General features: G+C 36.1%; 10 protein-coding genes across 11 annotated transcripts; 2 read left to right on the top strand and 8 right to left on the bottom strand.

Annotated features, from left to right (window-relative positions):
• Positions 1-1616: 1616 nt before the first annotated feature.
• Positions 1617-6476, bottom strand: LOC103854445 (mitogen-activated protein kinase kinase kinase 3). Its single transcript, XM_009131384.3, has 17 exons — positions 5709-6476; positions 5602-5640; positions 5449-5514; positions 4611-4721; positions 4457-4537; positions 4306-4383; positions 4128-4210; positions 3873-3954; positions 3677-3777; positions 3511-3550; positions 3332-3391; positions 3212-3258; positions 2880-3102; positions 2568-2795; positions 2109-2410; positions 1960-2021; positions 1617-1859 (listed from the first exon to the last, which is right to left on the bottom strand). Exons 1-17 carry the CDS (start codon positions 6006-6008, stop codon positions 1801-1803), a joined length of 1962 nt encoding a protein of 653 aa, XP_009129632.2. The 5' UTR covers positions 6009-6476; the 3' UTR covers positions 1617-1800.
• A 169-nt stretch (positions 6477-6645) lies between these two features.
• LOC103854446 (uncharacterized GPI-anchored protein At3g06035) lies at positions 6646-7687 on the bottom strand. Its single transcript, XM_009131385.3, has 2 exons — positions 7428-7687; positions 6646-7242 (listed from the first exon to the last, which is right to left on the bottom strand). The coding sequence occupies exons 1-2, from the start codon at positions 7510-7512 to the stop codon at positions 6728-6730; spliced, it is 600 nt and encodes a 199-aa protein (XP_009129633.1). The 5' UTR covers positions 7513-7687; the 3' UTR covers positions 6646-6727.
• A 64-nt stretch (positions 7688-7751) lies between these two features.
• LOC103854447 (50S ribosomal protein L7/L12) lies at positions 7752-9208 on the bottom strand. 2 transcript variants are annotated; one of them, XM_009131387.3, is made up of 3 exons: positions 9018-9112; positions 8813-8903; positions 7752-8480 (listed from the first exon to the last, which is right to left on the bottom strand). In XM_009131387.3, the coding sequence occupies exon 3, from the start codon at positions 8464-8466 to the stop codon at positions 7897-7899; it is 570 nt and encodes a 189-aa protein (XP_009129635.1). In that variant the 5' UTR covers positions 8467-8480; positions 8813-8903; positions 9018-9112; the 3' UTR covers positions 7752-7896. The 2 variants fall into 2 exon arrangements, with proteins under 2 accessions (XP_009129635.1, XP_009129634.1); XM_009131386.3 differs by lacking the exon at positions 8813-8903 and having other exon boundaries at positions 7786-8480; positions 9018-9208.
• A 236-nt stretch (positions 9209-9444) lies between these two features.
• On the bottom strand, positions 9445-10952 carry LOC103854448 (peroxiredoxin-2F, mitochondrial). Its single transcript, XM_009131388.3, has 5 exons — positions 10687-10952; positions 10585-10614; positions 10344-10502; positions 9888-9982; positions 9445-9791 (listed from the first exon to the last, which is right to left on the bottom strand). Exons 1-5 carry the CDS (start codon positions 10900-10902, stop codon positions 9686-9688), a joined length of 606 nt encoding a protein of 201 aa, XP_009129636.1. The 5' UTR covers positions 10903-10952; the 3' UTR covers positions 9445-9685.
• Positions 10953-11154: 202 nt separating this feature from the next.
• LOC103854449 (3-dehydrosphinganine reductase TSC10A) lies at positions 11155-13288 on the bottom strand. The gene is made up of 4 exons (XM_009131389.3): positions 12692-13288; positions 12370-12517; positions 11447-11741; positions 11155-11358 (listed from the first exon to the last, which is right to left on the bottom strand). Coding segments are annotated over exons 1-4 (972 nt in total). The 5' UTR covers positions 13220-13288; the 3' UTR covers positions 11155-11357.
• Positions 13289-14464: 1176 nt separating this feature from the next.
• Positions 14465-15296, bottom strand: LOC103854451. Its single transcript, XM_009131390.3, has 2 exons — positions 15042-15296; positions 14465-14968 (listed from the first exon to the last, which is right to left on the bottom strand). Exons 1-2 carry the CDS (start codon positions 15177-15179, stop codon positions 14645-14647), a joined length of 462 nt encoding a protein of 153 aa, XP_009129638.1. The 5' UTR covers positions 15180-15296; the 3' UTR covers positions 14465-14644.
• A 3070-nt stretch (positions 15297-18366) lies between these two features.
• Positions 18367-21455, bottom strand: LOC103854452 (protein trichome birefringence-like 10). The gene is made up of 4 exons (XM_009131391.3): positions 20680-21455; positions 19743-20132; positions 19504-19662; positions 18367-19001 (listed from the first exon to the last, which is right to left on the bottom strand). Exons 1-4 carry the CDS (start codon positions 21138-21140, stop codon positions 18623-18625), a joined length of 1389 nt encoding a protein of 462 aa, XP_009129639.1. The 5' UTR covers positions 21141-21455; the 3' UTR covers positions 18367-18622.
• Positions 21317-21745, top strand: LOC108870942. The gene is given in 2 exon segments (XM_018656925.2): positions 21317-21501; positions 21503-21745. Coding segments are annotated over 2 exon segments (288 nt in total). The 5' UTR covers positions 21317-21351; the 3' UTR covers positions 21641-21745.
• A 251-nt stretch (positions 21746-21996) lies between these two features.
• Positions 21997-25054, top strand: LOC108870833. The gene is given in 3 exon segments (XM_033291014.1): positions 21997-24866; positions 24869-24989; positions 24992-25054. Coding segments are annotated over 3 exon segments (222 nt in total). The 5' UTR covers positions 21997-24818; the 3' UTR covers positions 25045-25054.
• A 201-nt stretch (positions 25055-25255) lies between these two features.
• LOC103854453 (probable aquaporin NIP7-1) lies at positions 25256-27271 on the bottom strand. The gene is made up of 5 exons (XM_009131392.3): positions 26932-27271; positions 26424-26648; positions 26044-26241; positions 25824-25885; positions 25256-25646 (listed from the first exon to the last, which is right to left on the bottom strand). The coding sequence occupies exons 1-5, from the start codon at positions 27067-27069 to the stop codon at positions 25451-25453; spliced, it is 819 nt and encodes a 272-aa protein (XP_009129640.1). The 5' UTR covers positions 27070-27271; the 3' UTR covers positions 25256-25450.
• Between the last annotated feature and the right edge of the window lie 601 nt (positions 27272-27872).

Below are 27872 nucleotides of genomic sequence, written 5' to 3'. Positions count from 1 at the left end.
TTTCGTTATTGATAACTAACTTATGTCATATTTTTAAAAATTATTTAATATTGAAATTGAAAAAAAAAACTTGTAACACCACATTGATATAGATATTTTCATTAAACGCTCTATTTTAAACTTTCGTGTATCCCGGGGCCCATGTCGTAGTGAAACATGGCGACACAACCAAATCGTAGCAACTCTAGTGGTCGACTCTTGTCCTAACTTAGTTGCTTACTTGCTTTGCATATTAATTTAAAACTTGTGCATGGTTTAATGACGTTCATCTTCGTTTAATAATTAATACATTTATACATATCATATATTATAATGATTAGGAAGAAACATACATTTAAACCAACGAGGACCTCCACAAGAAGTCGGGAGATAATAATTCTTGGACACGAATTTAAAAGGTGTGTTTTTTAAATAAAGGCAAAAAAGCATTCATCATAATTTAGCAAAAAAAAAGCATTCATCATAGCTTTTTATATACAAACAACAATTCATAGTTTTGTGAAATTATTTTGGATAATGCACTGCAAAATTCGTAGGACCCAATCAGATTTCAGAATTTGAGTTATGTGACTATGTCCACGTGAAATATGTCGAGCAATATTATATATAATTTTTATCATTATCGATCATTCATATCTTAGGCTAAACTTAGTTTCACGTACATTACTTATTATTACACGACGTAAACAAATAAAAAATATGTTTCTGAAATACGAATCTCTGAAACAATATGTTTCTGAAATAATCAACAATATGATTGATCGTTAAACCAAACATTAACGAGAAGTACTTGGGTTCCAATAATGTTTTTATTACAGAAAAAATGTAAAACACACAGAAAATAAAAGTGACGTATAAAAGGAGTACCTCGCTCTCCTATATCACTCTCAAATCATTAGATAGGGACTGGTCGAGAGCGTACACAAAACGTAAATAAAATCACAAAAAAAAAAAAAAAAATTACAAAACGTAAGTATATCTACAAATGTCAATGCTTCAATCAAATACGGGCCAAAGTCCAAACACTGAAAAAGGAAGAAAGCATAAAATCTTAACGTCGATTATTACTAAGATATGGAAGAGAAAATCAAGAAACATAAAAGCATGAAGATCTTCATGTTTCTCTCTTTCTTTTTTATTTGGAAATTTGGGCAGCTTTTTTTGACATCCCACCCTCCAACCAAACACTATGTATGTAGATAATTCAACCATAACACTAAATCAAACATTATGGGTTTATTTTCTTCCTTTTATGTTTTTAATGAGTGATTGACTGAACAACGGTCATGTAAAGGAGAAGAAAGGCAAAGAAGTAAACATGTTACGTTGGAGAGTCCATTTTGTCTGTGTGATTCCAACATTTTCAGTATTTATGACATTCATCTGTATACTTTATTTAAAGAAGTTAAATTCATATCTCTGTCTGTATAAGACCACTATATTAGTGTACATATATTATCTGTATTTATCTTTTCATAGTATTTTTAGCTAACGCTGACAAAATTTAATTAATTAACATGAATCAACTGGAATGAAGCTGGGCTGTTTCATTTTGTTTGGTATTTTTAGATGGTTGATACTGTCTTTTAACTTTTGAGTGAAAGTTAAGATATATATAAGTATATAACTAGAATAAATTATTTTTGATCATTTAAGAACTAACTACACATATAGATCAAATGTAATAATAGTGATGAAAACCACCCCACCAAAAAAAAAAGAAAACAGTAAAAAAAGGAACAGAGTGATATTGGGTTTACAAAAGAGAGAAACATACAATGCTTCTCTTAACCGTTCTCTCTATCCTTTATGAACTGATAATGGAGACTTCCCTCCTGCACCACCATGTCGCAGATTCTCTGCACAAATTATTTATATTACGATAAGTTACAAAAAAATGTTTTTAAAATTCAAAACCGTTACTAAAAATGTTTATAGAATCGAAGAGAAAACACTTGCCTCGATGCCTTTCAAGCTCTTCATAGAGTTCTTCTTCCCACTCTCTCCGTATCTCTGAAAAACTGCAGGCGGATTCAAAGAAGGAAACATCAACATCAAAGAAAAAACAAATTTTTAAGGTTTTATTACTTCAGCGAGAGCTAACTCACCAACGGCTATTAGTTACTGCCTTCTTGGTTGACTCGTTGACTTGAGTTGGCTCACTTTCTGGCTGCATCACTCTGCTTGTGTTCAGTGTACGTTTTGAGCTCTTGAATGGGCTGGGCATTGCATCACTGATAGCTGAGAGACGTCTGCTTGGAAGTCGTTTAGGTGATTTGCTTATAGTTGGTAGGTTTGGTAACTTGTAGTTGTTGGTGGTGTCTCCAAGTGCACCTTGTGGTATCCCTGGATTCATAGCATTGTGGAATTCTTCAAGCAGGGGGGTCTGCAACCTTTTCAAATCTTGAGCCTTGACAACAGATAAACCAAAAACAGAACAAGTGATCAAGATTCAGATATTCATCACAAAACCTCACTTAGTAGCAGTAGCAAATGAATCTGAGAAAACATGAATCATGCATAGTATTATCTGATTTCTCACTAAGGTGCAGCAAAGAGGGCCTTACCTTTTCATCCAAAAATGATTTTATTTTCAGCTCTGTGGCTTTATAGTCATCCTCTGCCACATAAGAGCTACCAGCAAGTGTTAAGCTGGTTTCCTCACCACATGGAACACCAAATTTGAGTTCAGCAGGTTGGTAAGAAAGCATGTTAGATTTACTTCTCATCACTTCTGGGCTTTCGTCAAACTTGCATGACCAGTTATCCGTGGAGTCACACATGGGATTAAAACTCTGTTAAAGAGTTCAAAAGGTTTCTGTCAGTGTGTAACTGTAATCAAACAGACATTTTGAAAATTTGAAGGATAGGTTGATCACCTTGTTTAAATCTGTGGATTGTGACAAAACATTGTTGCTGACTGATGAAATGTTGCAGAGATCATCCATATCGATCTGACAAAGGTCATCAGAGTCGCCATCTCGCCAACCAAATCCTGAGTTATTTGACTTCTCTGGGTGTATAAGGGAACTTCTCAAGCTTCCGAGTTCACATACATCCTTCAAGCCTGAACAAGTTGACCTCCTCATCAAAGAGTTTATCCTGGAACAACAAATAAATAGGAAAAGTGAAAAAAGGAATCAAGAAACCAAAATCATGGGTAGAGTAATAAGAACGAAAATTGAAAGTAGAACTGTAAAGAGAAACTTACGAACTCCTGACACTATTTCCTTGTATGGCTATTGGGTTTTCGCATTCCTGATATATTTGAAAGGATGTCAGAAGGGTTGAAAAACTAGAACATAGTTCACTGCATGATTAATGTACTAACCGTAAAAGAATTATGGAACGCTGGATGAGATTCCATGTGCTCTCCAGTGACAAAGGGATGCTGAAATTTTTTAACCAGATGTCAGCACTATAAGCAACAAAAATAATTGTGTTGTGCCGTGATAGTAAGGACCAATTTCATGACTATTTAAAGTGTACAAAACATAAGATTCACAACACCTGAAGCAATTCGGATGCAGAGAGTCTCAAGCTTGGTTCCCTGCAAAATATAATACCTCTTATAAATAGGATAAGAGAAATAAAAGCTCTCTTGAAATGGAAAGGTGGACATCCGTCTTTACAGGCTCTATCTCTAGATAAAGACAGAAACGAACTTATGACTTACTTGTGTAAGCATTTCAGTAGAAAGTCTTTAGCCTCTGGTGAAAGGTCTTCTGGAATTGGTGGATGAGCTTTTGTTCTACCAATATGAAGGACAGCGGCAAACTGGAAAAAATAACTAGTTAGGTTTCTAAAGAATAAACAGCAGCGTATGCATCAACGATATTGGAAAGTGTCTTTCACCCTGTGGATATGCCTACCTGCTGATACTGCTCGCTCCAGGGAGGTTTCCCTGTAGCCATCTCGATCACAGTGCACCCAACACTCCATATATCAGCAGAGCTTCAGATTTAAGAAGAAGTTCAGACGAAAAGTTGCAATACACAAGGGAAAATAGATGAAAACCCATTTCCATAACATTTGTAATCTATCATCTTACAAAAAGTTAGAAGCTTAAAGAAAGTAGGAGATTGGGGGAAATAAGATGACTAGTATGGTATTCTACAAATACTTACAAGCTATGACCAGTCTGGAGAATGACTTCCGGAGCCATCCAATACGGCGTTCCCTTCATAGATTTAGCACCATTTACAGTAGCCTGGAAGCATAACAATTACAAATTTTAGAGTAGTGAAAAAAAAGAGGCAAAATATTGAAATATGACTAAAGAGAGAGAGTGAAGCACAATCGTACTAGCTCTACAACTTTCTTGGAAGCACCAAAATCTGCGAGCCTGATGCACCCTTTGTTATCGACCAATATATTAGCCCCCTAGAAGAACGTGACAAGAGTTATTTTAAGCCACCACAGGTCCATAATCATATGTTGGAAAATAGAAAAGCACCTTAATATCTCTATGCATGATCTCATTCTTGTGAAGATACTCCAAACCAAGCAAAAGTTGCTTTGTGTACATTATTATTACCTATTCATAAAAATGTTCAGCACAACATTAAGTAAGCTCAAACGTAAAAGTCAGGTGAAGTAAGGATACTCACAGGTTCAGGAAAAGATCCAAACTTCTCCAACAAAGATGATATAGAACCACCCGGAACAAACTCCATCAAGATATTCAACGAATCACTCTCCCTTACTGTACCCAAGTATCTCTAAAAACAAAAACAAAAATTAAGATAATTGGCGCTCTTATTTTTCTTTTAATTACCAGAAGCCTTTAAGCATCTCCAACAATCAAGTTTCAGTGTTAAAACCACACCATTTTAATGTAATTTCAACACTAAAAACAAGCTTTTCTCCAACCATAACACTAAATTTCACACTAAAACTATTTTATAATATTATAGGTATTAAATTTTTTTTTATCGTTTATTTAATTGTATGTTTTATTAATAAAATAAGTAAATAGTGCATTAGTAGGATGAATAGTATTTTAGTGTGGTGAATAGTGTCGTGAAATTTTAGCTTTGCACTAAAATAGTGTAATTATTATTATTATTATTATTTTTTTGATAATTCAGGTATCCGGACCTCTCACTTAGTCCGACTATCCCACCGCGTCCAACCGGAACTGGCGAGGAAGATCCTAGAGGCCAAACGGAAACCATGTTAAATTTGCTATGGCCGGAGCTTGAACTCGTGATGACGGACAACTCAGCCGAGGTTTCTTTACCACCAGACTACGAGGCCCGGTTAAATAGTGTAATTTTTGCAGTTGGATTGAAGAGATTTTAGTGTAAAAATCACATTCAAATAGTGTTTTGGAGTTGGGTTGGAGATAACCTTAGTCCACCCAGACTCGAAACCACATAATGTAATATTAGTTTCGTCCCATTCAATCTAAACAAAGGAAAGAACTAAATAGATGAGACTACTCACAACAATGTTTGGATGTGAAAGGTTCTTGAGAAGTCGCACTTCCTCCTCAATCTCTCGAATGTGACCCTAAAACAACGATGACTCATCCTTAAATTACAAACTCAACACAAAGATTAAAACCACTGAGAGCTAGCAAAGCGATGGAAAACTCACCTGAGTCTTCTCCTTCGCATTATTCGGAGCGATTAAAACCTAACAAACAAATAAAAATCAGTAAACGAATTTAATTAATTTTTAAACTAAGAATCTTCAAATCGAACCTGTTTAATCGCGAGAAGCTCGCCGGAATCGAGGTTCATCCCCATGTAAACCCTCCCGAAAGCGCCGCAGCCGATTAACTCCCCCTTTCTCCACCGAATCGCCGGGGCCTCCTCCTTTCTCGGCGGAGCGGGGAGACCAGGAGGCGTCTTGCTGAAGAGTCCGATCCGAGAGCTGCGGATGCTGGAGTTGATCTTCCCGACGAATCCGCTCAGACCTCCTCCTCCTCCTCCTCCGTCGTCTCCGGCTAGAGACGACCGGAAAACTAACGATCGGCGAACCGATCCGAGGATATCTTGCATCGTTGGTGATTTCGTTATAGAGATTAGTGCAGATTCATTGGGTGCTTCGTTGATACTCAGAGAGGAGGGAATGAGAAACTCGATCTGTAATTCAAAATTAAAGTGGAGCTATTTTGTGATTTTTGATTTTTCGTTGGGGAAAATAATTCAAATCGCTTCGTTAATGGGCCTTGAGTATTGGGCCTTAGGTGAAGTCCGCACGTGTCAAAGAGCCAGATCGTGTGTCGGCCGTTGAAATTCATGTTGTCAATCTCCACCAAACTTACCGACAAAAAGTATATATTAAAATACATGCTATTATTATTAATCACATGCAAATTTTGCTTTAGCTTTAATCTTGTTTTGTCGGATTATTACGTTTAAATTTGAATTCAAGCTATAATCTCACTCTCCGCTTAAAAATAATCTATGTTTTGAAAAACAAATTGTATCAAAAATGTTTTTTATTTAAAAATAATGATAGATTAAAATTTTGAAAATTAATTATTTTTATTGAATTATAATTAGCTTCAAATTATAAAATACTTAATCAAAAAATTATAATTAAAATTTAAGATGTTTTAATATGTATAAAAACTTTTAAAAATATGAATTTTTTTTTTGGGTCTAAATGTTAAGAAAATAGGAATTTTTAAAGAAACTAAGTAAATAACATAAGCAAAAATTATTCTTGAGACAAAAAAATCTCATGACATGTGTTATGTGGTAGATCTCTCTCATCAACAGAGGAAGAAACAGAAGGACAACATGAAAGCAAGCAAGTAATTAAAGAGGCCAACACTAAAGGTGAAGCCATTAGAATCCTGTTTTGTAGCTGGAGAATAGTTTCCTTCAGGTGTGTTGGTGGTGAGAACCACAACGATCCAGTCATCTTCTTTACCAATACCCATCCCTGTAAACTTGGAATCGTTCAAACTCATGGAGTATTGCGACTTGGTGAAGTTTGTGAGGACGAGGCTTGACTCTAGACGAGGAACACACGCCGGCATAATGGAGCCGTCTCTTGTGTCTGAGACGTTTAAGTGGCATTTAGCTAGAATATTAGGGTAATCTGAGAACTGTGGTTCGGTTCCGGGTACTGTGGCTGAGCCGGTTTCGTTGGTGCATGGTTTGTTCTTGAATTGATCAGCGAGTTCGTCGGCTAGACACTCTGCGTTTTTGTTCTTGTTTAAGGTTGTGAGGTTCTGTGATGTTCTGTAGCTGTTTATGCCTGTGAACAGAACGTCCTCTTCATCTGCAAAGTCAAGAACTCTAATCAAAATCTATACACTTTGCAGGATCATATTCACAAGTAAATCTTTTTTTAGAAACAGTACAGATTAAAGATCTAAATGAAGTGAAAGGAACAGATCAGATCAGATCTAAAAACATCCTAAGTAAATCAAGAACAAGAAAGTCATGGAAGGGAGAGGAAGTTACCAGTGTCGCTGAGCACAGTGCGGCTGAGGAAGAGAATGACGACGGAGAGAAGGAGAAGAAGTGGAAGCTTGTTGTTAATCGCCATTGGAACTGATTCGAGAACTCTTTTTTGATATATTTTTTTCTTTTCTTGGCGATGAATAGCTTTTATTTACTTATATAAAAAGAGAGCGTGAAAATGGTTGCTTAGCTTTAACTCTTTGACAGTTGTGTTTTTGATTCTGTTGTGCTTTACGTGTCTTACTTGATTGTGACGCTGCGTCGACCACTTAAGCTCCTATACGATGTCGTTCTGTTCTGAGTAGGGAGGAACAAGAACAAATGTGGCAGGATATAAAACTCACTAAACCAAACACAGTTTAAATTCAAAACCAAGTTCTTGTAATGGTTTAACTGATTTGTTATTACATTGCAAGTGCCAAGATGTAACCAAACACAAGAAAAAAAAAACATAAGTGTTCAAAGTCACTTACTCCATAACCGCGACTCCACCTACAGCTTTGATCTTCTCTATGATTCCATTAGCTTCCTCCTTCGTCAGACCTTGTTTAATCACCACAGGCACTTTCTCCACAAGCTCCTTCGCCTCCTTGAGACCCAAACTCGTGAACGCTCTCACTTCTTTGATCACTTTGATCTTCGCAGCTGTATCAAACTTCTCCAGCTTCACATCGAAAGACGTCTTCTCCTTCTTCTCCTCAACTTTCGCTCCTCCAGCCTCCTGTTTCGCTCCCACACTCATGCCTTGGGATGAAATCATCTGCTGTTTCGGAAGCCTGAGGTGTTCGTTGAGTGCGGGACCGATCTGTTTCCGCTCCTCTGGAGACAGTGCAGCTATACGCTCAGCTAGCTCCACGATCTTGCTCGAAGGCTGGGGTCTCGGACCGTAGGGATCGTAAAATGATGGGTATTTGTATTTCTTGGGTTTGGGTTTTGAGACAGTGTCTTGCTGCAAGAAACGCACTTGCGCAGACCAGTTTAGTTTGGATTCGCATTGGCGAGAGTGAACGTTCCTGACAAGTGATATAAGCTTCTTCATGACTCTTAACAACTCTGTTACCATACAAACGTCAAACAAAGATCATTTCAAGTGACGGTAAGGACAAAAAGAGAATGATTTTACTAAATGCTGTTTTTGACCAACGCGAAGAAGAGATCGAAAACCACAGAACGAGATTGATTAATGCTTACATGATGATCAATATAAGCGTGAAGATTTGGCCTATTTACAGCAATTATCTGATTAAACTACGAACACATGTGTACTGTATCAGTTTCGGCTCAACGGTTGATCAAATCTATATAGCGTTTATCACAAGATCAGTGGAGCAAATTGAAGAAGAAGCACACAGAGATTCATAAGACCGATTCGCACTTCTACATACCTTAAAACTAATTCGATTCACCAGGTCTAATCAGATTCAATGGTCTAGCGTAACACAATGATCCGTTCTGATTACTGAGAAGATCCAAAACCTAGAGAGCTCGCAAGTTTATCACAGTCCCAAAATCAAAACAATGGGATCCATAAATTGTAGACCTATGATGGTGAGGATAAGAGCTCTGAAAAGAAGTTGAGGAATGGCTTACCTCCGGCGCGATGCGGTTGGAGAGAGACGGCTAGCTTCGCCGGGGCAGAGATATGGTGCAGGTGAAGAGGGAGAGAGAGAAACGAGAGGGTTTAGAGTGAACCTTCCTTTCTTTGGGCTTTTGATATATGGGCTAAGCCCAATAGATTCTCAACAATAAAATTGTATTTTGATAAATGGGCTAAGCCCGATGGATTAGTTTCCCTTTCTTCAATTAAAAATTTCTAGCATTTTTGTTGTTCTTAAAATAAATGTTTTCAATGTATATTTTGTTAGTTAAAAATAAGAAGTCTGAAGTATCAATAAATATTTATTGATAATAATTATATTTTTTGAATGGATATTGGTTTGGAATCATAGGAAATTTTGAATTTACTAAAATTATTTACTTATATATAACATTAGTTGTATTTTTACTATATGTAAAAAATCTATAAAATTTGTCTTTGAAAGACAAATGGAGTACTACTCTGTCATGTTATGATGTACATTTGCTGAGAATTGGCAAGTAACAAACATTTTTTATTGAAAAGAAAACAAAAACCAAGAAAAAGTAGAGTTGATAACTTGGTGTGATCCTTTGGTGATGTTTCGGATCAAACTTATTTTCACTCTCGCAACTTATACAGAGGAAACAACAGACGCAAGAAAAACTTGTTGAAACATTTTTTAGATCTGTCCTAAAATGACTTCTGCTCCCGTCACCTTGAAGTCAGACGGTGCTTCTTCCACGTTCACAGCCTTCACCTTACCGTCTTCTACATAAGCCGACCATCTGCACATTAACATCACACAACCAAACCAATCCGTAAGAACAATGGGTTCAGGGATATGAAACTTATTACAAACGAACTTTTGAAGTGGTGTTTACCTCTCAGACCGAGGGCCGAGCAATGCAGCAGAGAGATCCTTGTCTAGCCCCAAGCTTTTATGGAATTTCCCATCAAAATCTCCATAAAACTCAATCTGATATTAACAAGTTTCAATATCATCACACTAAGTTATTCTGCTGGCATGTAATGAAGATATACTATATAACTAACGACAAAGACAAACACGCAAATGAGCAAAGTGTAAACCATGAATATATCTAGCAAGGAAAATGATAATGATAGCCAAATAAGTATTATGGAAATTGCTAATGAAGCAAGTTTTTCTAACCATATATTTAATAATCATCTAACCATCGAAGTCTTTCTAGTCCATAAGATTGAGACAATAACCAATGTGAAACATGGAGTAACATACTCCTATCTACATATAATATATAGCAATCAACACTTAGAAGTGAACTAAACATCACAAAAAAAAAGGTCTAATCACTTACAGCATCTTTGGCACCAATCTTCTCTGCCCAACCATTTATGGTATACGGATCATTGACAGAGACGCAGATGATGGAGTCAATGCCTTTGGCTTTGAACTTATCCATGTGGCTCTTGTAGCTTGGCACATGCTGCTGTGAGCAGACTCCAGTGTAAGCTCCCTACATACACACAACACAGTGATCATGACTCAGAAACCTGATCAAGAAATGAGAAAGATTAAAAGATATAATTTTTCCTTACAGGAAGTCCAAAGATGACGACTTTCTTCCCCTGAAACCAATACCAACAATAGTCATGTCAGAAACTGAGATTACCCTTTAATCGAAAGTCTGAGAATTTGACCTTGAAGATGTCTGACAATGGTGTGGTGGAGAATTTGGAGGAAACGCCTTCGTCCCAGCTGCGAGCTTTCTGGAGTGAAACGCCTGGAGCCGCCGAGGTTATGTCCGTGCCCTCCGAGAGCTTTGAGAAAGCCCTTGATGAAACTCCGATCCGGGCACTACTTGCGGCGGATCTCAAAGCCGGTGAGTTTCTTAGCTTCAGAATAGACATCGCCATCGCTGTCTGAAAATGAGAACGTGTCCACCTCTTGGGTTCGGTTCGATTACTGTATAGTGTTGCGTCTCAACCATTTCTGAAGAAACATCTTGCCGTTTCTTAACACACCAGTTAGACTGCACGTTGTTTTAGTGGCTTCCGGAACAGCACTCACTTTTTAACGTCACGTTTTGTGTATATTCCAACAAAAATCTCATAGTTAGGTGTTAACCTAACTGTTGGTTCATCTCGACTTCTTTCGAAAACATCACATTGTGAAGCAAAATTCATTTCTTGACCAAGTAAACATACTGTGCGAGGCTAATACATTCAAATGAATTCTTTAGATTCTCTACAAAGAAAGTAACACAACTTGTTCTGAGACCATATCATGAATCCACAAAACTAACTATCAGCAAGAGTAGCCACCAGTGTGTTTCTTTAGTTTCTGACGAGCTATGATACGTGTCTAGCTCTCTGAAATTGCAAAAGATAAGCAAGATTAGGACAAGTCAAGTGAAAGAGAATTACTATTTTGAACTGTTTGATGGTATCAGGTACTTACTATTTGTTTTTGGTTTTGCTCCACTTTTCGATGGCATTGTACCAGTCCCATTGGAAAAAGAGAGCGACCAACCTTATAGGCCCTGCGGTTATAACTTCAAGAAAAGCTAGCCAAAATGATCTTTGTGGTGACATTCCGGTTGTGGCGAGTGATAGTAAGAATCCTTCAAAGTTGCATGAGACAGTGAACTTTCCTGCTTTGATGCCATTCATAGCTCTTCTCGCCACTTCTTCTGTTTTCATTGAACCAGAGGACGCAGCTATTATGGCAGTCACCTCAGGTCTACTCTTCTGTTCTGAGAAAAAAAAAAAAAAAAGGAAAACCAAAATATTCTTATCATCATCTTCAGCTTCATAGTATGAACCAAGCAACCTCAGAACATCAGTCAATAGAGTATTAACTAACTTCTTTCTCAAAGTGAAAGAGGAAGTCTTTTCAGTTAGTATCACACATTAACAGATCAGTTTCTCCTAGCATGCAACTTCAAAGCAAAGAAGAAAATGAGATAACAATACTCAGTATCACACATCTCACTACGTATCCCTTATTCTCTTTCTAGTTAGTATCACACATTAACGCAAAAACTTCACTCTAAACACTTTCGTACTCAATACTCAGTATTTAACAGATCAGTTTCTCCTAGCATGCAACTTCAAAGCAAAGAAGAAAATGAGATAACATTAGTTCAGGCTAGACAAATAACGTCACATCTCCGATATCATAATAACAACTAGATCAACACCAGTTTCATGTCTTAATATCTCCCAACCACATAGTACACCATTATGTAGTCTGTCTCCAACCTTCTAATGCATTTTTAACTACATTATCCGCTTAGTATAAGCAAACTCATTACCTGCCTAATCCTACCTACTTTCATCTGCTACTATACATATACAAAAGCTTCAGAGTATAGTCTTTACCTTCCTCAAACCCTGGTGTATCAGTGTCAGGAGGAAAAACAAGAGTGACATGAATATCATCAGCAACAACTTCTTGCTGCAGAGACTGCGCTAAACCTTGAAGCCCAAACTTACTCGCTGAATAAGCAGCATATCCATAAACACCCACCTACACAATAACAAAGCAAACACCTTTCAACAATCCATCCATAGAAACTGCATCACCCAAAGCTAACTCAACGATTCGACTCATGTAAAAATCTAATCTTAAAAAAAAAAAAAAATCTAATCTTTTTTTTTTGAATGAAATAAAAATCTAATCTTTTTGAATTGTGAGACGAACCTGACCAGCCTGAGATGAAACTAGAGAGATCGAACCCGGCCCACGACCTTCCCTCCCCTTCATCCTCGGCAACGCAGCCTTAATCACATTAAAGCTCCCAACGAGATTAACCTCAATCGTAAACCTCACATCCTCCACGCTATGCTTCTCGAGCTCTCTCGCCGTGAACACCCCTTGATTAACGATCAACACATCGATCGGGCCCGATTCCTCAACCGCCTTCGAAACGGCGTCGTAATCGCGAACGTCGGCGGAGAAAATTGCGACTTCGACTCCGGTGGCGAGCTTTATGGATTGTTTCGCTTCTTCGAGCTTTTGGGGGGATCGAGCGAGGATGGAGACGCGAGCGCCTTCCGAGGCCGCGCGGTGGGCTAGTGCGAGGCCGATGCCGCTGGATCCGCCGGTGATGAAGACGTGGCGGGACTTGATGGGGATTCTGATGGGTTTGGGGCGGACGATTAGGGATAAGATAGCGAGAAGGGAGAGTGGGATGATGGGGATGAGGAGGAGGAGGAAGGAAGGAGACATTTTGCCGCCGTTGAGAGATTGGATCTCGTTGGCGATTGTGAAGCTCACTGGAGAAGAAGAGAAGAAAACAAAAACCGGATTGTGGAATAAACCAACGAACCAAAATGCCCGGTTAAGGATTTCTAACTGAACCGGTTGTTCAATTTCTGGCGGTAATTTTCTGTTATTTTAGTTGAATAAAATCCATTATATATTTATATATGATTTCACTAATATCAAATACTTATTTTAATATATTATTTAACATTTTTATCGAATAGTGCAAAGAGAAATTCCCTAAATATCTTTTTTAAGGTTTTAGCACAGAAATGGTCTTTAATGAGAAAAATAATCAAATTTTTTTTATTAAAGAGTAAAAATACATTTATACTATAGAATTAACTAATCTAGTATTATGGTTTCGAGTTAAAAGGTAGAGTTTTGAGTATAGAGTTTGAAATTTAAAAAAATAAAAAAAAAATTAAAATAAAAATGAGTTATTTTGGTCATTTTTTTTATTGAATGCTATTTTGTGACAAAAATTTAAAAATGGATATTTGAGAAAATTGCCCAATAGTAAATGAAAATGTGTTTTTGTTTTATTTTGGATTATACTACACATTATATATATATAAGCAATAAATAAATGATTATATTAGTTTTATGAAATTGATTTTATTTTTTTGTGCAACTGATCCCATAAGAGAAGGGTAGAACGTGACTACGTATCTTAGGGATTCAGAAAGGTTGAATTCGTAGTCTCCAACTTGCAAGGAGACAGGTTTGAGTTAATACTTTCACATATTGATGCTTAGTCTTACTTGACGTTTTGAACTTTTTGTGCAAAATTTACAGCTAGTTGACAGGAAAACATACAGCTCTGCTCCATACAAATGTCTAAACTGTGATTTCTCGAGTATTATATTAGAGAATATACATATAATTCTTTGTCTTTTAAATAAATAACTAAAACAATTTGATAGAAAGGAGAGTGATGGGCATGTGGGTGCAAGCAAGTCTGTGACAGTCTTTTTCCTCTTTAGATCTGACTTTTGTCTATTCAAACATTGTTGCCAACATAACTGTATAACTGCGGTCCCTAAGAGATTGATTGGTTATGGACCTGGCATAGAAGATTTTCCAATCTCACATGAGACCTGTCCTGATCCAGTTTAATTCCTCTATTGATAATATAGGACTAGTTTCATTAGGTTTATTATTCACTTGACTTGAAACAATTAGAAAAGGTGGTATGCACGGTAAGAGTAAGTGAATTAATCTCTCTAGACAATTTGCATAAATCACACCAAATCCCTTTAGATTGATGATTACTCCTTCATTCTTATTATTTGCTGATTTTACAAACACAAAATCTATAAATATCAATAATCAATATATAATATGAAATTAATGACACAAATCCATGTCTTGAATCTTGATTGAGACTTAAGTGAAGAGAGATGCTGCATCTCTGTAGGTTCTTCTTTGGTTAGTAAAAGCTGCATGATGTAGGGTGATGCTTTCTTGGTTGTTGTTGAAAGTTGTGGAGTTGTTGTCATAAACATGATGAGGATACTGTTGCTTGGGGGTGAGGGAACCGAATCTCCCTTGCTTCTTCTGATGAGGATGATTATGTTGTCTCCTTCTTGGCTGAGAACATCTTGGGATGAACACTCCTGTCCCTTTGCTCTCTCTAACTTGGTTGTAATTCTGCTCATGGTACATCATATATGGTGTTGCTGATGCTTGGTAGTTTTCTCTGAACAAACCCTGTTTTTGATTTCCATTATCAATAACTATTATATTCACTAATCAAGAAAGAGAAGGGTTAATTTTAACAAACCTGGAATGAGATAGGAGAGGAAAGTGAGATAGGGTTCTGTTCATCTTCATCTGTGATTAAGAGATTGATTTGCTTGCTTATGTCTGCATAGAAGACATCATCATCAAGTTCAAGGTCCATAGCCACTTCCATGGCCATATATCTAATCTTTCTAGTAGACTCTCTCAACTAGCCTTTTGTTGGCTGTAGGAAGAAGTGTTTTCTAAAAAATATTGTTGGAGTTGTGAGGAGGAATGTTCAAAGGGTGGCATAAATAGGCAAAGATGTTGAGGGTGAGAGAGAGAAAGGCTAGAGAGAGAAGTGCATGTGGGAGAGTGGGACCAAAGTAAAGATAGGAGAAATATATAATGCAATCTAATCTGGCAAAAGTAAGTCCCCACACATAAATGGATCACGAAGGAAGGTTTGCACAATGATGCTACTACTTGCAAATCCTTAGGATATTAAATCAAAAGTTCACAACTCACAACAAGAACAAAACACCCATATCTATCTCAACTTATATTTTTCATTATACATGATAAAATTATAAAATCTCATCCACAAAACCCATCCCTCTCACTCTAGCGTCTAAATCGAACTTCATTTTCTTGTATGGCTCAAAGTTTATAGTTCAAATGATCTCCACTTATGGATGGAACTCCTATACCTACCTTATCCAATGACTTTCTTAGTCAATATTTTTAGATACAAAAAGATAATAATAATCATATATACTTCCCCTCGTAATATAATTAGGAAATGAAAAGAAAATATAATTAGTAAATGACCTGCGTAAAAAAAAAACACTAAAACTCTATTAGACTTGTGAATCCAAAAGTGTGGGCAACTGTGTGCGTGTTTGATCTAAGAAAATGTTTAGAAAAAGAGAAATCAGTTTTGGTATTAAAAACTTGAATTATTCTATGATTTTCTTAGCTTTTCTAAAAAATTATATATGTAATACCATAATACATCTGCGAATAAATATATTTTCGTTTTTCCAAATTTTTATTAACTTTTATATTCGCCGTATAAAAACCTTGAGACTGCATGGAGCATGGTTGCTTCAAATGTTAGTCTTAACTTTATTATAAGAATTACACCAAAAAAAAAAAAAAAAAAAAAAAAAACTTTATTATAAGAAGGTGTATTTTTGCGGCCATTTGCATTTTACATCCAATAAAAAAACGAGAGCACATGTCCACAATGGGTGACCAATATGCATATACCAAACTATATGAAACCGTGGGGTCACATTTGATTTGTTTTAACTATTTATCGACATTCAACATGTTAGGAGAATAAAGTAGTAACCTTATTTAGCTTCTGAACTAAAAATACGTTGATGGTTCGTTGTTGGCCTCATGAAGAAAATATTTTCAAACTTTTCTTCAACGAATATGATTCACCTAATATATAGAAACAAGGTTGTCAAACTGCTAATTTGTAGCACTTCGTTGTTTATCTAAAACTGCTCATTCAAATTACTCAAAGAACACATAGTTACGAAATTGAGGATGCTATGATGTGAGGATTGGATAGTTGGTGAACTGAATTATGAGGAAACTCACGGGTGAGTCGCATCTGAAGTGGACAATTACGAACATTAAGAATATATATTTTGTGAAGATAAGGAGAAAGAAGAAAACAAAGAAGGAATCTATCTACATGATTTGATTCGGTTGGAGTTTTGTTGATACTATTACTGTTATGGAAGCGGGGTCGCACACCGGTCAGATTGGTTACTTAGAACCCTGGCTTAGAACTAACGATTTCAAGTCAAGGTTTTACGAGTCGTTCTCCATTTCTTTATATAATACTCAATAGTTACTTAATAATACATATTTCAAATAGTTTTCGTCTACGGCTGGAATATTAGAATTTTACACTAATCTCTTCAATTTTACTGTCGTCATATAACATCTATGACTATTAAGACTGAATTTAGACGCTATGTTCGTTAGTACTGACTTTTTGTATCTATATCTTTTATACGCTATGTTCACTCATGCGTATGAGTAAACCATTAAAGTGAGAATATGTACATAGATAATTAACAAGTGATCCCTATTGGACTACGAGTGCTTCTTGACTCTAACTAAAATACATGGTAAGTATATAACTTGAACGTATAATATTGTAATACAATAAGAGAAACTTATCCGAATTTGGATGTGTGTTTACATCATTTACACCCACATAATATTAAAAAGAGCAAATAATAGAACACCACAAGGTTGTGTCATAGATAAGCTATACTCTACCCTACACCTACACATCCAACTTGCATACATCACCAGATAAGCCCCGGAAAAATCAAATCTAATAAATTGCAGACCAAAGTGAAGTAAGTTTTATCTCTATGTTTACCAAGAAAAAAGTACTTTTATCTCTATGTTTACTCCACCATCCCCAAACGACCAACGTAATTTGAAAGAGATATGGGTATCTGAGAAGAGAATCACTTGGAGAATTTGCAATCTCAGAACACTCACGAGCTTCTTGCTAAGGCTCATGTCATGTCACGATCACCGACTTGGGTTATTTTTTAGCCCTCACCGACTTGTCCTTTGCGAATCATAATTAATGACTAGATTCACTTAAAAGGCCGCTTTGTGATAATTATTATTAATTATTATTATACTATACGAAAAAACAAACATAAAACTTATCCATAAAAAGAAGTTTGGTGCATTTAATGGAATACATTGATGATACAACAAACACTCTTTTTAAAAAGTAGTCATCGAGTAGGGTAAGGATGTTGTGCCGGTGGAAGATCGTGCGGCTGAAGTGGTATTCATGTCTCGTTTGAAATGATCAATAACGGTATAATTAGTTGTATGATTTGAAAGATATTATTAAGCACTCGTCTACAAGAGAGAACAAAACCTACCTATTAATATTTTTTATTAACTACATATATACATGTAAAGTGGAAAATCTAAATCTAGCTAGCTTTGTTAATACAACGCATATGCATGTCACTTGTTATGACCGCACGTAAAAGAAACACCTTTCTCAACAAAAGGAAGTGGCCAGAGAGGATACATGCACCCCTTAGTCGTATCTCAACAAAAGATTTACCGGACACAGATCAACATGATCCGGACAGAATCCTTATCTGTTCTTGTAATCAGTTCACATCTTGAAATAATGTTTTCAAGAACAAATGTTGAGTTTGAACATTGTTTCATGAGCCAACAATAGATGTAGTGGATCTTAAGAACTTCATAAATTGTGGGCTAGGCCCAAGAAAAATACCTTAGTATATCATCTTTCTTGCAACCACATCTATTACTTTAAATAATTGTAAAACTTGCCCTGATCTTTACAATATTTGCGGTCTTTCCCCAGAAAAATGTAATTTATGTGAGGTAACTCAATCTTTGTGTATGAAACTTTAATATCGTTCGAGATTTTAATCTTTACAAAGATTATCAACCTAATTACATATTCCCATCCAATGAAAAACTAATCCCTCCATCAACAAAAAAATCACAAACCCTTTGAGATCTTTTGAGCTTAGCATCTCCAAGAAAACACCAAGTGCAGAAGAAACAAGAGCTTGTTGTTTGTTCCCCTTGTTCTATCCAACGTCATGACACTGTGACATTTGCTTCCTTGACTCTTCTAGAAGAAGAAGCTTCTTGTTTCATAAACAACGCATACATGAGCTCATTCCACGTGTCAGGAACACCGGGAAGGCACCAGTGGCTACAGTCTTGGCGATGAAGCGGTGCGGGACCAAGAGAGCCGAGATAGTAAATCGACGGGTGACCATCTTTTCTTTGAGCAGACATTGCTGTAATGTTCAACGCTTTCAACTTAACGGTTTCTGATCCATTGGAGTGATGTGATAACGCATCTCCTAGGATCTTTAACTGATCCCATGTCTCTGATGAAACCAATGAGGTGGTTCCAATCTCAGGTAATGTCTCCATGTGACATGTTCCTCCCGTTCTCCAATCTCCTCCCCTGTTTTCATACAACGAAGCAGCGCACAAATTGAAACTAAAACCAAAACAAGCAACTGAATTTATTACAAGGAGTTATAAGGGTTTAGGTAGTTTGGTTTTTGTTAGTTCGGTTCAAACATAAATCTTACCAAATTAATCTCAAATAAAATTCGGTTCAGTGTGTTTCGGCATTCAGTTAATTCGGTTTTTGAAAATCCTACTGAAATCTTTGATTTCGGTTATATTTTAATTTAATTTTGTTAAAATTTCGGATAACTTTGATTAAATTTGGTTAGTTCAGTTATTTCGGTTAGTTTGATTTGAAAATTAGTTAGTTCGGTTTGGGTTTTTGGTTTTGTTTGGTAATAGTATTTTTTTTAACAAAACCGAAGTAACCAATTACCGAACCGAACCAAAAACCGAACGTAAAAAAAAAACTACCGAATCGAATCCAACTCCTAACCTAACTATTCGGTTCGGTTCAAAATCCCAGCTCTAGATATAAGTCTAACTATACAAACCTGAAGTGCACAGGGGCGAACGTTCGAAAGAAGACTCGAGTTCTGTTCGAATCAACCTCGGTCTGTATCCATTTCATAACCGTCTCCAAAGCTCGCTTATACGCATCATCCACATTCATCTTCAACTTCACTTCTCCTCCTTCTTGAAAGTAACATCCCCTGTAACATCATTTCAAGATTTTAGTCACTAGAAAAAAAGAATCAAAATAAAACGCTAGAAGATGATGATAGAAACTCACGTTCTAATAGTCTTCCCATAGTTCCACCAATGCCCCGTATTAAACACCAAAACATCCGCACCTCTCCACTTGCTAGAAGTCCATTCCATAGTGTCCAGCTTCAAAGCTGTTTTAACCTTCTTGTGTGAACCTCTCGGTGGTCTGCCTTGAGGAACCAAGAATGGTGATCTGTAGTACTCCACCGTGCAGTTGTAGTCCTTGAATCTGAACACTAAGTAACCTGTGTGCTTTGTGATGGGACTCCCATTCACTTCGTAGACCGAACTCTCGTTCTTGACAGCAGAAGAGAGTAGACAGAGAAGAGACTCCCATTGGTTCCTTCCTATTGAGTCTCCAACAAAGACAAGCCTCTTGTCCCTTAGTTTCTCCAGCATCAGTTTAGCATCAAATCTGACATAATTCAACAGATTAAAGAGACAATTTTAAAGATCAAATCAATGAGAAGAAGAGAACAAAAAGGTACTAGCTTTAACAGCTAAAGATGATGACTTTGTTCACGAGATAAAAAAACAGAGCTGACCCCAAGATTGATCTTATCTTAAGCCGTGACTTTCGGACACAACTGGAGAAAGAGACCATAGACAACGACAACAAACAAAAAAACTCAAACAAACTCTGACTTTCAAAAGTTTATAGAGAACAAACAAGATTCAATTAACCATCTATAATCTCTAGAACAAACAATTTGAGTCGTAGTAGTAAGAACAGAGTAAAAAAACAGAGAGACAAAGCAGAGTAAGCCGTGACTTTCGGACACAACTGGAGAAAGAGACCAAAGACAACGACATCAAAGCAAGAACAACAAACAAAAAAAACTCAAACAAGCTCTCACTTCTCTAATCTAAGATTCAATTAACCCTTTTGGTTTCAGTCTCTATAGAGCAGAAACAGAGTAAGAACAGAGAGACAAAAGCAAAACAGAGTATTTCTCTCTCACCTAGGCAAATTACAGTGCTTCGGTTGCCATCTCCACTGAGTATAAAACAAATCAGACCTACCAAACTCGCTACACCTAAACCCTTCATCGAGAAATCTACAATCTTTGGATCGATACAGAGGATAAGACTCGTCCCAGACCCAGTCTCCGTCGAAGACATCGCACTTATCTCCACTCTCTTCTAGAAACCCAACTCTGTTTGAACTAATAGTAGTACTACTCTTGTTGTTTTCGAGTTTGAGCCAAACGAATCTGTCTGATTTATCAGAAAGGTTGTATCTTTTCGCCGCGCTTCTGTAATCGAAGTAGAAGAAGCTCCATACGAGACAGAGACCGACTAAGAAGAACCCCAACACTCCTAGCGACGGCTCGAGGACGAGTCTCGACCTCTTGAATCTCTTCAAGGCTTCTGAGATTGGCTTTGCTTCTTCGTGTTCTTCAGCTAGTGAGTTCTTAGACATCTGGTGGGTTTGTCTTGAATTTGATAAAGCAGGTTTTGAGAATTCAATAAGAGGGAGATGATGATGGTGGCGAATGAAGAAGAAGCATGTTGAGGATTGTTAATGGCTGAAGTGGCTCCTTTGCTTGGTAAGTCAGTTTCGTCTTCTTCTTTTTTTTTTTATATAATTATGACGAATGATGCGAAACACATGTGTCAAGGAAACGAGATGAATGTTTTTGTTGGAAAGTTTAAATCTTTTTTTCTCTTTTCTGAGAAAAAAAGTTTGGGTTTTGTCAGAAAGGAGAAGAAGAAGAGAGACCAAAGAGGAGGTTTTTTGTATTGGTAGCAACAACAATGGCGATTCGGTTCGAATCCAGACAAGAGGAAGTAGAAAAGAAAAGTCTCAACTTTCTCTTGTTGTCTTTTTGTGTTCACATTCGACAAGGAGAGGGGAAGACGAGTGGCTATTGGTTGAGAATCGTGGGTGTTGAAATATTGATTCATTTATTTCTTCTTTAACAAAAATCCAAAAAATTAATTAATTCAATTTAGGGAGATTGGTTATTTTCTCATTGAATAATGGAAGTAAATATGTGCTAATGTGGTAAGTTTGGATTTTTTTTTTTAAAATATGAATGTGAATGTTCAAAACTATTTAAGAAGTCAACAGCTAAATAATATGACTAGATGCAGTATAAGAGAGTAAATACAGTTGTCACAAGTTCAACAAGACAAATATTCTTGCAAATCTACAAGCAGTAATGACAAGTTTTTGTTAATTGTGTGTTTAGTCCAGGATTTGGTTTGATATTTTTCCTATATAAGATTAACAAGCAGTCAAGCATAATATGACCGAGGTTAGTATAGAACGGTTTAGTGTTTTTATTTATTATTTATTTGAATCTAGATTTTAGTCAAATATGTTTTACATTCCTAAAATTTTTTTGTACATACAGTCTATATGTTTTTCATTTGAGTCGAACTTAGTTTAGTTTTTTTTTTTTTTAACGCTGATTTATTATGATTTTACAATTATGATATAGGAAAGATTACATAGACGATTCGACAACCGACAATACTACCTGCCTTATGAAGACCTACGCCTAACTGCATCACTTGAGCCGTCCTATGAAGATCTACGCCTGACCAGATTTACTTGCACCATGTTGAAGATCCCTTGCAAGCCTTTCTTCTGTAGTCTGCATAATTGTTTAATAAACCGCTCTCTCCGGGACTTGAAACCTGAATTTCCTGTAATCTGCATATTCTGGGATTCGAACCCCAGACCTGGGTGTAGAAGCTTTTTTAAACCTTAACCAATAAGCTACGGTGCTTCCACAACTTAGTTTAGTTTTAGAAGAATAATCATTTTATTAAAATCAAATATATTTTAAATTGAATCATTGAAATACGGTTAAAGATCCTATCTGTTTTCGATTTTTAGTAATCAAAATATATTACTATTACTTTGTCGTAGGGTGCCAGCTTAATAGTAATCGAAGTTAATAGAATACAATACACAACTCACTAACCAAGCAATTAAGCATTTGTTATTACAATATGGCCCGTATAGTCCAAAGATCGGTAACCCCACGTAGGCCCCCGCCTTGACGTTTGATAGCCAACGGTCTCAAGCTTTTTGCCAAACAATTTGTTTTAAATACAAGCGTGAACAAGGTTTTTTTTTTTGTAATACAGCGTGAACAAAGGTTATTGAAAGAGATTTGTCGCCTTTGACCCTTTTCTAATAATTTAGATAAGCATTTACAAGGTGAATTAATGTAGCAAATAGAGGTAGTTGGAGGATGAAGAGTAGCAATTCAACAAATAGAGGCTGTTGATACATACTCAAAACTTGAACCTTATTGAACCCAAATTCTATAACTCAGTGATATTCTTATTTGAAAACACCAAAACCCAACACTGATATCTAATTAAAAACGACTTTTGAGTAGCTAAACTACATAAACATATAGTTTGGTATGCCCAACCTAAAACTATTATAAAATTAGTTATACACTAGTTTGCTACACCATACCTAACATTATTGAAAGAGTACTATTATTAGGGTGTAACTCATATAGTGTTAGTTTAACGAGGAAAATATGTATGTGAAATAATTGGTGTAGGGACCAATTTAAGATAATGTAATAATAATCAAGAGCGTTAAGCATCAATCATTTCTCCTCCATTCTATTTCTAGTTCTATCCTTATCACATATCACTCCTTCGCCTTATCATCTTCCTGAATCCATCACCTTTGGTAATGGTGGGATCGCGTTACTAGCTTATGAAATTGTTTTATTTATACCAATATCTCCGAAAATATGTTTATTTGTTTTGAGTTTTTGCTATTTCTGGAAATTTAACATAAACAAAATGGACAAAACAGAAAAAGCCACATAATAAGAATAAATGATAATTTTTCATCAAAAAGGAACAAATAATAATTTATTTATGTACCTTTCAAGTTAAGGTCACATTTCTGTTAAAATTATATAACTCATTGTAGATTTAGTTTTTTTTGTTTATACACATATTTTTAATATCCAAACACCTATTATAATTTTGTTAATTCATGAGTGATTGATTCTCCCAAATGAGATGGAATAATTCTAAAAATAATATATTTTACACAACTAAAATATTAATTTGAAGAAGCTTGAAATTGTCCATGCCATTTGTCTTAAGGTTTTGTAACACATCACATGTCATTTTTTCTTCGGGACAATGGATCACGGAAGCATAGAGAAGAAAAGGAGAGGATATTGCGTATTGGTGAAGCTCAATAATGTATTTGATTTTGATGTTAATAATAATAGATGCAAAAAGCATCGTCGGTACTTTTCTTAAGCAATGATCTAAAGTTTTCTTCCTTTACTTTTTGTATTGATTTTCCCAAAATCCTAAAGTAATGACAGAGTAGAGGTCGGATCTCAATGCCCAATTTCAACACAAGGGATTACTACTCAATTTTCACTTCATAAAAGTGGTGGATAGATAACATATGAAAGAGCCTCCTTTTCTCTCAGCATTTCTGCTTCCCCTGAGGCTTTGTCTGACAACGGTGTGGGCAATGGGTTGCATAATTCTAATTTAGCAATTACTATCCATACTCGCAAGAGTGCATGCATATTTTAGTATGCTCTATTCTCATTTTCCAAGATTGTCTACTTTTACAATATGAGCGATCAGATTATTAATACAATTTACTTCTCTATAAATATTCCCACCCATAACATTAATGTTCTCATCCAAGTATTACGTACAGTTCTCAGAATTATTTATAACTATTAAAAAGAGAAGAGAAACTAGATAACTTTCACTCAAGTTGGTCTCATACTATCTTAATAATGGCTTCTTATGATTGAACAATTTGTAGAAATCACCATCTAAATCTGTATATTTAGTCGAAAACTAGTATACAGTCTACCTAAAACACGTGGTTTAAAGTTATAAAATCAGACTCAGGCACATTATGAATTAATGAGATTTTACTTTTCTTCTTAAATTAGAAATTCTGAAATAGAACTAAATACAATACAGCAACCTAAAACATACTATTCATGGACTACTCACTCACTCAGCAAAATATGCAATAACTCACGTAGAAACAAAAAAAAAAATCTATAAACATTCATATATGATTGATCATTGTTGAGAAGAGTTGAACACGTAGTCGATACATAGCAGGAAGATGGATATGAAGAAGCTTCTTAAAGTTGTGTTCTTCTGGATCACTTACTTTTTACGTGCTCCCTTTCCATGGCTACTTATCATGGTTGTGGTCCTTGTGGAGAAGTTTCAGAGAAGACAATGAGAATGAGTGTGATTGGTGAAGCTTCAAGAAACAAGTTTGGGAACTACAAGAACAAGGTCGTAAGTTAGTTTCTGGTCCAAGTCGTAGAGGCTGCGGCCACTAAGTTTTTAGATAAGGTAATAAATATTTTGTATTATTGTCTCGTTTATGTTTCTTGGTATCGTTTAATTTAAATATTTGATATGGATTTCTTGTCATTTATAAAAATATATAAGATGCTCTATGTTTTCATTTGCCTACCTTCTGCATATCATTCTCATTCATAAATATGTCAATTTTTATACAAATGCTCTTATATCATATATATTCTAAAATAAGAAAAATGCTTTCATGCATATAAATGGATTCTTGTAAAATATGAATATCCAAGCAACATTAGAATTTAGTAGTAGTCTCAATCGAGGTCCAATATAGACATAATGGACTACATTAAACGTAGAGTAAAAGTGTTTATTAGTAGAGTAATTAAGGTTAACTTAATTAGATACTGTAGGCTTTGAGCTGAATAGTTAGCGTAAAAGCGAAGAGACCGGAGGGGAGTGTGGAGAAGGCCTGCTTTTGAGGCTAATTGTTCTGTATGTCAAAACCCCCATGATGGCTCCGATCACTGGAGCAGTCATGTAAACCCATATGTACTCAAAATCCCATGCCACCACCGCCGGTCCAAGTGATCGTGCTGGGTTCATCGATCCTCCTGAAATCGGTCTGACCATATCGTACATGAAAAAACCCTTTTAGCATTGTATTCGACTCTATATTGAAAAATAAAGTTTTTAATACAAATTTTTTAGTTATAAATGTACACAAACACAAAATGCCAATTAATGTAACGTCACATGCAAACGCAAATACATCACACAAACAACAAAAACATATTGGTACCCGGTAATAAGCACCCCAAGGGATATGACTGCTCCAATCACTAACCCCGTCAAGTTACTCGACTGTATATATACAAAAAGAAAACTAAATAACATTAACATACACTTCTTTAAGTGGAGAATGTGGATTTTGAAAGCATACAGTATGTACTTTTCTCAACACCGCATGGATCACAGTACTATTTCATTGAACTCAGCAGTCTTTTGATCTGGTCACTTACATTTTGATGAGGACCACAATGCAACGCGGATGCTAGAAACACGACAATGCTCGTAGCAACAAGTTCAACGAAAAACGCAGAAACGCAGCTTAACGCAGGTTTTGTTATCATTAGGTCAGGGTTTACTCCGTAAACTGACACCCCAGCTAACGTTGCCGCCGTTGCCCCCAGCGTTTGCGCCATTATATATAACGGAACCTGGCGATAACAACTGCACGTTCAAGAGCTACTATATGCTATTTGTTTTATATTGAAGCGGTGACTTTTATTTAAAGGTATTGACTATTAGAAACTGCGGCTGGTTCCTGCGTTTGCGTTTGCATGTGAAATAGTAGGTCAAACGTCTAATGTAAGAGGGTATATGGAGGCCTGAATAGTACCTGAGACCATGGAAATCCACCGAAGAGTGCGAAAGCAATGGTGATGGAAGGGTTGAGATGGGCGCCGGAGATGTGTCCGATGGAATAAACTACGACAACCACCGATAGACCAGCCGTCGCGGCGTACTCTAGCAGTCCGACATGACCACCGGACAACTGAGTACTGCTAATGACCCCACACACGCTGAACATTAGAATGAACGTCCCCACCAATTCCGCTATTACCTACGCGTTATTTCAGATAAATAAGCATTTCTATTGATGTCAAAAAAAGAAGAAGCATTTCTATATTAATACATTTATTTTATTTGTAACAATGACATTATTTAGTTTTATGTTTCAGCACAAATATGTGATATAACGACACTTTTAGTTTTTATAGGATAACTAAGATATAAAGTGTATAATATATATAAACATATGGAAACTGGATCAAAATATTAGCATTTTCTTATTAGTTTTTGTGTATGTAATATATGTGTATATGTCTAGATGATATCAAGCTTACAATGCGTAGGGGATTGAGATCTAATTCATAAGGGATACACCGAAACAGTCTTTGTGTAGACAGATCACCATCTCTCAACGAAGAAAGAGTTGAGCCAGCTTCTTGGTCAAAGACTCTTGACCGTACCTCAACATTCATGGTCTTGCCTCAAGATGGTGATTAAGGATCGATCGAGGAAAGTCACCTGGTGGCTGGATTGGCTTTATGAATGATCTGATGGAACAGAAAAAAAGAGAGACAGAGAGAAAAACGCAAAGAAGATGGAAAAAGTACTTTTGGTTAAGGAGTTTGAAAGGAGAGGAAGGTGTTCAACACTTTTCTTGTGTTCATCTTTAACAATCCTCTTTACCAATATTTCTTCGTCTTAGTTTGGTGTTTTGTAAGTCATTCATTTTTCTTATCAATTTTTTTTTTTGGATAAAATATCAAATTATTTTCATGTTTAAATATTTTATTTACTCTTAAGCATTTATTAATTTTCTTCAGACCTAGTTTTGTTCACTTCTACTTCTTCTGTGCCAATATTTCTTCCTTCAGTTCGGTGTTTTGTAAGTAAACCAATAAAAGAATTCTAGATTAAGAAATTATTATGAAGCTCAAACAAAAATATGACAAGTGGTCCATATAAATTGTTGGAATCTTTGAGAATTTTGAATCCCATTATATATTCGATTTCGAGATCTCACTCTCTTGGTTCCGCATCAAACATTTCTTCTCGAAAATTAATAAGGTTTATATAGACAAACATAGGAAACCAATCGATGAGAACTGTGCTAGGATAAGAGTGATCTTATAGTTCTAGTTGATCATCATCTAATGCTATATCCATTTATTAACCCTTTTGACCAATGTTTTTAAACCCGACCCGGACATCGAACCGGACGACTTACCGGGTCGCCGAGTCATTTGTACGACCGCGGTTGAACCGCGGGTTAATAAAT

Source organism: Brassica rapa, chromosome A05 (genome assembly GCF_000309985.2).
Source record: "Brassica rapa cultivar Chiifu-401-42 chromosome A05, CAAS_Brap_v3.01, whole genome shotgun sequence".
Classification (NCBI taxonomy): Eukaryota; Viridiplantae; Streptophyta; class Magnoliopsida; order Brassicales; family Brassicaceae; genus Brassica; species Brassica rapa.
Note: the sequence above shows the minus strand (reverse complement) of the source record. Positions and strands in the feature narration are given on the sequence as shown.